At 37.5% G+C, this 12,360-nt stretch overlaps 2 protein-coding genes across 3 annotated transcripts in view; one reads left to right on the forward strand and one right to left on the reverse strand.

Moving 5' to 3' along the window:
* Nucleotides 1-12,360, forward strand: part of LOC118021128 — a 106,868-nt gene that overhangs the window by 92,127 nt on the left and 2,381 nt on the right. For both annotated transcript variants that reach the window (XM_035021177.1, XM_035021176.1), the window contains one exon: nucleotides 6,425-6,545. In XM_035021177.1, coding sequence (XP_034877068.1) covers nucleotides 6,425-6,545 — 121 coding nt within the window. The remainder of the gene's footprint in view (nucleotides 1-6,424; nucleotides 6,546-12,360) is intronic.
* MTPN (myotrophin) overlaps nucleotides 1-12,360 on the reverse strand; it is a 56,231-nt gene that overhangs the window by 4,273 nt on the left and 39,598 nt on the right. The window lies entirely within an intron of this gene.

Here is a 12,360-nt window from a genome sequence, read left to right on the forward strand (position 1 = left end):
GACACTGTGTAAGGAGCTGGAGAATCAAAGAAAAACAAGACAGTCTGCCAGTCTGGCTAGTGTGGGAGACAGACAAATGATCCAATATGACAGAGGTGGATGAGAATAATAGTGTCATGCGCATGGATGAGAGGTCTCTTAGCCAGAATGGGACGCAATAGGAGGATGTAAGGGAGAAAGGCTTCTGAATGAGGCAGTGCTTGAGCTGAGTCTTGAGGAGTAAGCACAAGATGATTAGGTAAACCAAGAAGATAACATCCTAGGAAGTGTTACATTATTACAAAGTCTTCTATATGATTATAAAGATCTCTATTTCTTCATTTTCTAATTGAATTTAACTGCTTCATGGAACACAGGCAACTCATAGTCAAGTAGGAGAGAAATCTGTGAGGGAGAACTTCAGTGTGGTGAGTCCTCTATGGGATGTGGGACAATAACTGGGATCATTGTATTCAAAACCATTTATTTGATCACTGCTTTTATGACTAGCATTATAAACTATAATTCTGCACTAACAAAAAGTTGAGTATTTTAGTGAACATTGCTTGCTTTTTAGCTGTCAGAATTCATTTCCCTTCTTTTGATAATAGCAACCTAATTTCATTTTGGGGGTTCTTTGGTCCCACTGTGTGGAGTCCTGGGACCATGTAACTGAAAGTGCCATGTATTTTCCTCATCAAGTGTCAAAGATTTATTTGACTCAGGCAGGACTCTCACTTCTGGATTTTGAATCTTGATAGAGAACAAAAAGAGTTCATTTATTCCTGTGGCATGAACTAGACGAGACGGCTGAGGAGTTTCTGCTACCTTGAGGCCTGTAGCTTCCAGAGCTCCTCCCTCTTCTGAGCCTGGTCCTCCAGCTGTCCTATTGGTTCTATGACTAGTCCCAGTATCTTGAAAAATTCCTTTTTCTACCTGTTAAGAGTCAATTGCTGCCATCTGTAGCAAAAACAACAAAAATCTAGCTGATTTACATTAAGTCACTTTTCCCCCCTAATTTTAATAGATGTATCACAGAACTCAAGATACACAAAAGCCCCACAAAACTCATATAATTCTATATAGGTCAGATACTTTTATTAACATTTTAGTGTTTGTCTCCTCTTTTGTTCTAAATATGCATATACACGTATTTCTTTTAAAAATAAATGAGTAACCCTAGGAGAACTAGGGTGACTATCAGACAACAGAAAAGATAAACCAGTATTACCAACAAGAGGGGCATTTCATAAGATAAAAAGTTCAATGGTCGAATTTCAAAAATGAAACTGAGAAAACAGTTCTATTTATAATAGCATTAAAAAGAATAAAATATGTAGAAATAAATCTAACAAAGTCAAACCAATTCTGAAAATGATGAACCAGTTTTATTAATATGGATAAGAATATTAAAATCATTTTTTAGTACTTGATGCAGTTACTAACAAGTTTATATAAATCAGTATATTTGGCTTCACCCCTTCCTTGAGGAAACCATCTTTAATCATTTGTTTTTAATTCTAGTGATTATTTTCATAGCTCTAAATAATATACTCATGTTACTATGTGCATTATTAAGTTTAGATATTATCTTCTTACTTCCTGCTATATGGATGAGGCTTTAGCTCATTACCACCTTCTTCCCCAGACTGTCCCATTTCTTGTATTTAAAATACCAGTTTGTTTCTCTATAAATTTAAATGATCGTTATTTAAACCTTTATTTCTTGTTCCATCAGTTCTGACAGTACCTCATCCCTCTATAAGATACTTTCTCTACCCTCCCATCACTTCCTGTACTTCTTGCCAGCTTTTCTATTTTGTCAAGATCAACTTTTATATTCTGTTCTGTAAGAACGTCTCTGTTTGATTCTTTTTTATCCCTCAAAGTCACCACGGTATTACATCCCCAGGACTCTCTTTATCTTTCAACTGTTAAGTGTGTATCTTTTGACCACCTTCACTCATTTTGTCCATCCCCCAACGCCCCCCACCTCTGACAACCACCAATCTGTTCACTGTATCTATGAGTTCAGTGTGTGTGTGTGTGTGTGTGTGTGTGTGTGTATTTAAAGATTCCACATATAAGCGACATTATAGTGTTGGTCTGTCTCTCATTTCACTTAGCATAATGCCCTGAAGACCCATCTATGTTGTTGCAAATGGCAGAATTTCCTTTTTTTAATGCCTGAATAATATTCCTGTGTGTGTGCACACGTGCATGTGTATTATACACATTTTCTTTATCCATCTGTTGATGGACACTCAGGTTGTTTGCATGTCTTGGCTACTGCTGATAATGCTGCAATGAACATGGGGCTGCAGACGTCTTCTCAAGACGGTGCTCTCATTTCCTTCAGATAAATACCCAGAAGTGGAATTGCTGGGTCATATGGAAGTTCTATTTTTAATTTTTTTTCAGGGAACTCCATACTGTTTTCCATGGTGGTTACATCAATTTAGATTCTCACCAACAGGGTTCCCTTTTCTTCATATCCTCACCAACATTGGTTATGTCTTGTCTTTTTGATGACAGCCATTCTAACAGGTGAGAGGTGATATCTCATTGTGGTTTTGATTTGCATTTCCCTGATGATTAGGGAAGCACCTTTACCCAGTTGGCCATCTGTACGTGGTCTTTGGAAAAATGTTCAGGTCCTCTACCTGTATTTTAATAATCAGATTGTGTTTTTTCCTCTACTGAGTTGTAGTTCTTTATATATTATGGATATTAACCCCTTACATACTAGATTTGCAAACCTTTCTCTCATTACATTGGTTGTCTTTTAATTTTGTTAACTTCCTTTGTCGTACAGAGGCTTTTTGTTTGATGTAGTCCCACCTACTTATTTTTGCTTTTCTTGTCTTTGCTTTTGGTGTCAAATCCAAAAAGACACTGCCAACACAGATGTTAAGGAGCTTAACCCCTATGTTTTCTTCTAGGAATATTACTGTTTTCAGGTCTTATGTTCAAGTCTTTAATCCATTTTTAGTTGATTTTTATGTAAGGTGTAAGATAGTTGTCCAGTTTCATTCTTTTACATGTGGCTGTCCAGTTTTCCCAACACCATTTATTGAAGAGGCTGTCATTTTCCCACTGTACATTCTTGGTTCCTGTGTTATAAATGAGTTGACCATATAGATGGGGGTTTATTTCTGGGTGCTCTGTTCTGTCCCACTCATCTGTGTGTGTCTGTTTTTATGCTAACACATTACTGTTTTAATTAGTATAAGCTTTGTAATAGGTTTTGAAATCATGAAGTGTGATGCATCCAGCTTTGTTTTTCTTTCTCAAGACTGCTTTGACTATTTGGAATCTTCTGTGGTTCCACATATAAAGCTGGGAATTGTTTCTTCTGTATCTGTGAAAATGCCATTGGAATTTTGATAGGGACTGCACTGACTTAGCTGATTATTTTGGGTATTATGTATGTTTTAACAATATAAATTATTCTCTCAAACAGTAGTGCTAAGAGTATTAAGGTTGGTAGGGTGGTTTTATCCTATAAGGTCATTTAAGGATCTAGGTCCTTTTCCCATTTTATTGTCCCCATCGTCTGGCTCAAGCTGGCTATCTTCTACATTTGCTTCCACCATAATCTTTTCCTACAGACTTGTTCCTTTTTCAGTATTTTCTATTATGGTAAACACCACCACCATCTTCCAGGAAATGTGCAGACACCACGCAGTTTTTCTTGTTTACTTCCCACATTATCAGTCACCAAGTCTTTAGACCAGACTATTCTTAACATTTCTCAGCTGTCCTTGCTACCATTACTTTCTTAGCTCAGGATTTTTACACAGAGATCCTAATTCAATAATTTCCTATCTTTTCTCACTTTTTCAAAAAAGATTTTATTTATGGGGGTGTGAGAGCGAGCACAAGTGGGGGGAGGGGCAGAGGGAGAAGCGGACTCCCTGCTGAGTGGGGAGCCCGACATGGGGCTTGATCCCAGGATTCTGGGGTCATGACCTGAGCCAAAGGCAGCGTTTAACTGACCGAGCCACCCAGGCACACCTCTTTTTTCACTTCTTACACCATTTCAATTCAGATTTCATACGTCTATTTGGGTGATGTTTGTTAAAATCCAAGTCTGATCATACTACCCACCTACCAAAAAACCTTAATGGCATCCTAACAGAAGAGAATGAAGATAAAGAGTATGACAAATGCATCATCTGCTCACTATTTACCTGTCTAGTCATAGTTCTTGCTAAATCCTTTCTAGTGTATGTTGTAGCTGTGGACAGTCTTTTTTTTTTATCTTACCCTAATGCATCATGGCTTCTCTTTGTCCCTGTGACTTTTCTAACATTGTTGCTTCTGTTTAGAATGGTCTCCCAATTCTCTATTGGATTCCTGGACACAAGTTTCTAAGATTCAGCTCAGGTGTCAACTGCTTTATGAATTGCACTGCCTGAAGTTGTAATGGCATCCTTATATATAACATCATCCCCTTGACCTCCAGGACCACACTTGACCTCTTCCTTCAAATCCCTACTGTGTCACATATAAACTCCTGCCACAGCAGCCATAACACTTTAATGTACTGGTTTTATGTACCTGTCTCCCTCTACTAGACTTTACTTCCTCTGCTTCAGGGGTTGAGAAGAAATAGAATCCTCAGACTCCTGTAGAGCTACAGATGGCCATCTGACACAAATTTGGCCTCTCCCACGAAGGGCTTCCCTTCTTCAATAAAGCCCCAGGAGGGCAGAGTCCTTAGCTCTTTCCTTTTGTTCCTACACAAAACACAGACACAATGCCGGGAGGTTCGGCAGTCATCTTGTGACCATAAGGCCTGGGGAAGAGAAGGGAGTGTGGGATGTTGATGACACAGCACAGCCAGCTGCCCAGCCTTGGACTGCACACCTCAGGCATCTTGTTCTGAGTCACTTTCTTGTTTAAATCACTGTAGGAGGAGTTTTTGTTACAGCTGAACTCTATTTCTCTTAAGGCAGTTACCATAGTCTGTAATTACATTAAAAGACCTGTCTCCCCCAAATTAGGCTGGGATCCACGAGGGCAAGGGTCTTGTTATATTCATCTCTGTACTTTTAACACGTAGGATGATACCTGGTATATGGCAGATGCTCAACAAAATTTTATACGTGGGTCACGTGCAAATGAATATTATTAACATCAATCTTACCCTTGGTGATCATACATATCCATACAGAGTTATATGTGACACATTAAAAGGAAAAACTACCTTTTCTACCATCTTGTGTATACACATACCAAATCACTGTTAGAAAGAATACTGCAAAATATTTATTTTGAATCCCTATGCATTTTAGAACAGTCGAGAAACTGCTCATTAAGAACTCCATTATCTCATGATTTGGGGCATCTGTTTACAGTTCCATGGTAGTATGATAAAGTGTTCCGAACCTGGGAACTTTCAACTGTTTGAGTATACATTTAAAATACTACCATTACCATAAAAGTTATACAATTCAGTTTTGGAATCTACTAAAAACAGTAACATTAAAAAAATTATTCAAATACCTACATTTACATATGTTGTGTAATGTTATTTACTGGTACAGGATTTAACAGCACATTTAATTTACATATTGATACAAGAGATAATATTTCTGGGTACCCCAAAGAATCTAATGCAATAGTCAACACAGTGAATGTTATGTTTCTTAAATTTTATAGTTTTTAGTTTTTAACCTAATACTATAGATATATCATCTCGTTTTATTCTCAAAGCGCCCTGTAAAGTAGGCTTTTTTTTTTTTTTTTGTAAAGATTTTATTTTTGAGAGAGAGAAAGAGCAGGCGTGGGAGAGAGGGGCAGAGGGAGAAGCAGACTCCCCATGGAGCAGGGAGCCCGATGAGGGGCTCGATCCCAGGACCCCAGGATCATGACCTGAGCTGAAGGCAGACGCCCAACCAACTGAGCCACCCAGGTGCCCCTGTTCTCTGTTTTAATAGAGATTTAACTTAAGCTCAGAGCGGTTAAGAAATTTGCCCAAAGTCAGTCAGCAAGTTAAAGAAACTAGAGCTTTCTGACTACATCTTGTGTTCCATGCTGTCTTTAGTTAAAACTGACCTATGGCTTTTCCCCTAAAAATGTTAGGGTGAGACTCAGATTCTAGAATTTATTAACTTAGGTATACTCAACATTTTTGTGCCTCCTACAGGAAAATGAAGAACCTTATACAATTATGTATACAATGTGTCATCTGTTGAACACTTTCAAGCTAAAAACATTGTTACAGAAACCAATTCCTAAGAGTATTCAACATTTATAAAGTTTCTATTAAGTGCTAGACATAGTTTTGATTGTTTTACTAGAACACAGTCATCTTTTTTTTTTTTTTTTTACATATTGTTTGTGGCTGCTTTTCTGCTACAACAGCAGAGGTGAGCAGTTGTAACAGAGACCATGTGACCTGCAAGGCCTAAAATATTTATTATTTGGTCCTTTACAGAAATTGTCTGTCAACTCCTATTCTGGGGAATTAAAGAGAACAAGAGGCTGGTTCTCTGCATATTTTCACAACCTAGAGAGGACAAGGGAAAGGATCACGAATGCAAACGTAATTCAGTGTGGTAAGTACAGGCATACCTCCTTTTAATGTGCTTCGCTTTACTGCACTTCTCAGATACATATTTTAACAAATGGAAGGTTTGTGGGAACCCGGGATCAAACAAACCTATCAGTGCCATTTTTCCAATAGCATTTGCTCGTTTCATGTCTCTGTGTCACATTTTGGTAATTCTTGCAATATTTCAAACTTTCTTCATTTTACATTTTGGTGATCTGTGATCTTTGATGTTCCCGCTGTAATTGTTTTGGGGCACCACGAACTGTACCCATATAAGATGGTGAACTTAATCGATACATGACATGCGTATTCTGACTGTTCCACTGACTGGCCAGTTCCCTCTCTCCCTCTCCTCCAGCCTCCCTATTCTCTGAGACACAGTATGAAATTGGGCCAATTAATAACCCTACAGTGGCCTCTAAGTGTTCAAGGGAAATGAAGAGTGAGTTGCAGGTTTCTCATTTGAAATGTGGCGGTATGAGATGATAAAACGCTGACACGATGAGGTGCAGTGGGGTGAATGATGTAGGCATGGCCACATAGCATTAGGCTACTATTGACCTTCTGAGGATAGTCAGGAGGAGGATCATCTGAATCTGGACTGTGGCTGACCAAGGGTAACTGACACCATGAAATGCACAACTCTGGATGAGGGGGGACTACTGTGCTGGCTTGTTGCTGCAGAAGAGAAAACTTCCTAGGCTTACATGGTAAGGAACTTGCTCAAAACCACAGAGCTATTAAGAAGCAGAACCGAGAACTAAAGTTGGGGGGGGGGTTGGTGTGGCACCACAGCCCCCCGTATATGTCATGACAAAAACTATTTAATAAGGATTGCAGACTAAAAGATCTAAATGGGTAAAAACAAGGAGCTTACAATGGGCTTATCTGTGTCTGAGATTTGGGAAACATTTAAAGAGTGTAACAATTGGCTTCATTACTGAGGTGGTAAGATTTGTGGCTGTATTAATTCTGACAGTGCAGTTCCTCCTTAAAGCAATTCAGAAAGACACTGAGTTCTTTGAGAGTCACCTGTCCTAAAACATTTTTAAAACCAGACTTGCCTATGTTAAATGGAACAGAACTTCGGGGTTCTGAGCAATCATAAAATCTGTGCTTGAGAGTATGGAAAGCTGTCTAGGTTTTATTGGGGTGGGGCAGGGAGTAATTAGAGTGAAAAATGGTTCTACCTGCAAGCATGTACTTGTTTATGCTGAGAAGGGTGACTTCCCAATCTCTGGATCTTATCCACTGGATTCTCCATTCAAGCAGCAAAATCTGTACCACAGACACTTTCAGAATTTGACGATGTTGCTATTTGAGAAGGGTATTTGGTTTTTATCATTAACTGGCTGCTTGATTTTTTAAATATAACACAAATATGTTTAGCAAAGGACGCCTGGGTGGCTCAGTTGTTAAGCGTCTGCCTTCAGCTCAGGTCATGATCCCAGGATCCTGGGATCGAGCCCCACATTGGGCTCCCTGCTCAGTGGGAAGCCTGCTTCTCCCTCGCCCACTCCCCCCGCTTGTGTTCCCTCTCTCGCTGTCTCTCTCTCTGTCAAATAAATAAAATCTTTAAAATATATATATATATATTTAGCAAAAACATCGATGTTATAAGATGGTCTTCTAAATTTTCTTAAACTGTAGTATTTTTTACTCTTTAGAGCAATTGTACATTAAACATTAATAGTTTCACTTCCTTTTTATAAAAGGAAGGTATCTCACATTATCCTACTCAAACAGGAACAGGCAACGTAGAGTTGTCTGAAACAGCTAGGAGTCACCATAATTAGTGCTGCACAATCAGTGGTCCCCTATTTGTCACACGGTTATAGTAGACTTGCTAAGGAGGGAACTTCTTTGACACAGTGAAGCAGAGAAACAATGGAAAACAAAAAAAGCCCAAGTTTCTTTGGATTTCTTCGTCTCAGATACAGCCTAATGTGCTAAACACCACTAATAACAAATGACCATGTGTAGTAACAACTGAAGTATGCTGGAGGTTTGTTAATCTAGGAAAACAGTAATTAGCATGTTTTAAAACTTGGATTAAATTTTCAATTCACAAGATTTTCATTCTCACATGCTAGAGTACCAACTTTTTCTATTTGTTTAAAAGAATTCTCATTCTCACAGGAAGTTGAGTGGTCATTTTTAATAGCAGTATGTACTTATATAGGGACAGAATATGAACACACACCAGAGTGGATGACACGGTTTTACCCTGTCTACATTCTAAATTATAGCAAACGTAACATCTTTAAAAGAGTAGAAGTAAACATTTAAATATTTCCCTTTTCCCCACACTGGTTTATTTAGAAGTGGTTTTTCTTAGGATTAGGAAACAAGGATACTTCTTAAAATGCAATTATCAATTATATAAATTATAAGGCATTACATAAATTATAAGGAATTTTAGTATTCATATAGAAATGTTGATTTAAGTTAGATAATACATATCCTAACAATATAGGAAATGTCTAACATGATAGCGTATTAATGCTACAGGCAAACTTTCAAAGAACTGTATCTTCAACAGACAAACTAGATTTAAAACATTATATGTATACCAAATTACATGTAGCTGGGAAAAAGAAATGAATTTTGGACTTATGAGAGTCCACTGGCTAATAATACAATTCAAGAGTATCATTTCGTGATTAACTCTCTTCTAAGTAATGTGTTCATGAAACGATGCTATTATTCAGGCAGATGAGATTTTAGGAAGATCAGTTCAGTAATAAACAATGAAAATTCCAGATCACTGTCCTATAAGCTCTTGTTTGGCTGCATTAATTGATAATAGAACTTTTCAACAAGCAAGCATTAGCACAGGTGAATAAAAGCATCCAGAATGATAAGATACATTCTCAACTTGCATCACTTAGGAAAGATCATTTTCCCACTGAGGGTTAGAGTTTTAAGACGATGTGTGCTATAAATTTCAGACTATTCATGAGCTAGAAGAGGAATCTGCAAACTATGACCCAGATGCTTATTTCTGTAAGTGAAGTTTTACTGGAATGCAGCCATGCTTGTCATTTCTGTACGTCTATGGCAGCTTTTTAAAATTATAGTTGACACACAATGTTCCATGAGTTTCAGGTACACAACAGTTATCGGACAACTCTATACGTCATGGTTTGCTCACTGCAAGTGTAGCTACCATCTGTCACCATACAACCCTATCACAATGCCACTGACTATATTCCTTTGCTGTACCTTTCATCCCCATGACGTATACGTTCCATAACTGGAAGCTTGTACTCCGATTCCCCTTCACCCATTTTGCCCATCCTCCTACCCCGTCCCCTCTGACAACCACCAGTTTGTTCTCTGTAATTATGGGTCTGTTTATGCTTTTTGTTTTGCTTCTTAGATTCCACATAAGTGGAATCAGATGGTATTTGTCTTTCTCTGATTTCACTTACCATTATACCCTCTAGATCTGTCCATGTTGTTGCAAATGGCAAGATTTCTTTCCTTTTTATGGCTGAGTAATATTCCATAGCGCGCACACGTGTGTGTGTGTGTGTGTGTGTATTTCATCTATCTATGGACACTAGACTGCTTCCATATCTTGGCTATTCTAAATAATGCTGCAGTAAACATGGAAGTGCACATACCTTTCCGTATTAGTGTTTTACTCTTCTCTGGGTAAATACCCAGTAGTGGAATTATTGGATTGTATGGTATTTCTGTTTTTAATTTTTCTAAGAAACCTCCATACTGTTTTCTACAATGGCTGTATTGATTTACATTCCCACCAACAGTGCACAACAGTTATTTTTTTCCATGTCCTTGACAACACTTGTTATTCCTTATCTTTTTGATACTAGCCATTCTGACTGGTATAAGGTATTCTTATCTCATTGTGGCTTTGATTTACTTTCTCTAATGATTAGTAATGTTGAGCATCCTTTCATGTGCCTCTTGGCCATCTATATGTGTTCTTTGGGAAAATGTCTATTTGATTATTTGGGTGTTTTGGTGTTGAGTTGTAGGTTTATATAATTTGGATATTAACCCCTTACTGAACATATTATTTGTAAATCTCTCATTTGGTAGGCTGCCTTTTCATTTTGTTAATAGGGTCTTTCACTGTGCAAAGGCTTTTTATTTTGGTGTAGTTCTGTTTATTTTTGTTTCCCTTAGAAAAATGTTGCTAAGGCCAATGTCAAAGAGATTACTATTTTTTTTTTCTGGGAAATTTATTTTAGGTCTCACTTTCAGGTCTTTACTCCAGTTTGAGTTTATTCTTTGCACTTGATGTAAAAGTGGTCCAGTTTTACTCTTTTGTTTGTAATTGTGCAGTTTTCTTGTCATTATTTATTAAAGACTTTTCCTCATTGTATATTCTTGCCTCCTTGGTCATAGATTTACTGACCATATTAAGCATGGGTTTGTTTCTGGGCTCTATTCCGTTGCATTGAACAGAATGTATGTATTTCTGACATACTGTTTCATTATAGCTTTGTAGTATATATCTTGAAATCAGGAGTTGTGATGCCTCCAGTTTTTTCTTTCTCAAGACTGCCTTGGCTATTCAGGTTTTCTGTGATTCCATACAGATTTCAGTACTTGTTCTAGTTTGTCCACTTCTCTATCACAGAAGTCGGTTTCACACTCTTGCTTGGGCTTCTTCCTCCTCTGCTGCTGCTACATTTCCCAGGATGCTTCTTGACCCTGCATTTTAACCTGTTTCACGTGTGTCCTTTCCCTTGTCTCTTCTCCCCAGTTTTACATAATGTTTTTCATGTACTTCTTTTCATCTTATAGGTTGTTATTTAACAATCTATAGTAGGTTATTTTTTTTTACTTTAGTGTTTGTTTTGTATTTTAATATTCATTTAGATTTATTCACATACTCATTTCTTGGTTATAATCCTTCTTGCATCTCAGTTTCTCTCTTTGGGTTTAATTTGTTTCTTCCTGAAGTGCATCCCAATCTTCACTTGTTACTCAGGGTGCTGACCACTTCTGGGCTTGGAACAGCCTTGGATCAGCTCCTACCTTTTCTAACAAAACTCTTTTGCTCATCTTGGGGAATGTTTTCTTCTTCAACCCCATCCCCTCTGCTTTCTGTGTCTCAGGATTCATTACAATTTCTTCTCTAATGAACCGCTTCTTATATTTCAAAGCAAGTATTGATTCATTCATTTTAAAAACCACTTTTCTGTCATAGGAGGGCAGAAAGGGGATACCATGGCATGTGTTCATACTTCAATCTTGAAGTGGAAGTTCCACATGTATTCATCTTTTTAAAAAAATTACTAGCTCAAAAAAAAAAAAAAAATCAGGCCAAATAACTTTTACCTACAGAAATAAACGTGTTTCATTTCTCATAACTGTCCCTGACTATAATTCTGCTAGGGAAAGAACATGGACTTAGGAGCCATAATTCTGGAACAAATCTCACTTTGACGTTTGGTAGATACTTAACCTCCCTGAGCCAAATGGTTTCCTTATCTATAATATGAAGATGATTATACCTATGTATTTGGGTTGACAGAAATTAAAGGAGATAATATAAACAAAGTGCTTAGTACATATTATGTTCTCCACAGATGAATTAAATGTTTTTAATTCCCACTTGTGTCATAAACTTCATCTTCCATTGCATGAAATTGAAAACAAAAACTTGGCCAGTAAGTGATCTAGCATATCACATAGTTTGATTTTGAATATTCTAGTTACCCTCTTTGTCTTTGTGGTTTTTCTTTTTACCCCCATTAGTTGTAATCATACTGAGTTTTTAACTTTGTTTACTTTGGCTTTTTTCCTATACTAACGCTATACCAGCTGGATAATATATT

The sequence above is a fragment of the Mirounga leonina genome, unplaced genomic scaffold (genome assembly GCF_011800145.1).
Source record: "Mirounga leonina isolate KUSES-001 unplaced genomic scaffold, KU_Mleo_1.0 Mir_174, whole genome shotgun sequence".
In the NCBI taxonomy this organism is placed as follows: Eukaryota; Metazoa; Chordata; class Mammalia; order Carnivora; family Phocidae; genus Mirounga; species Mirounga leonina.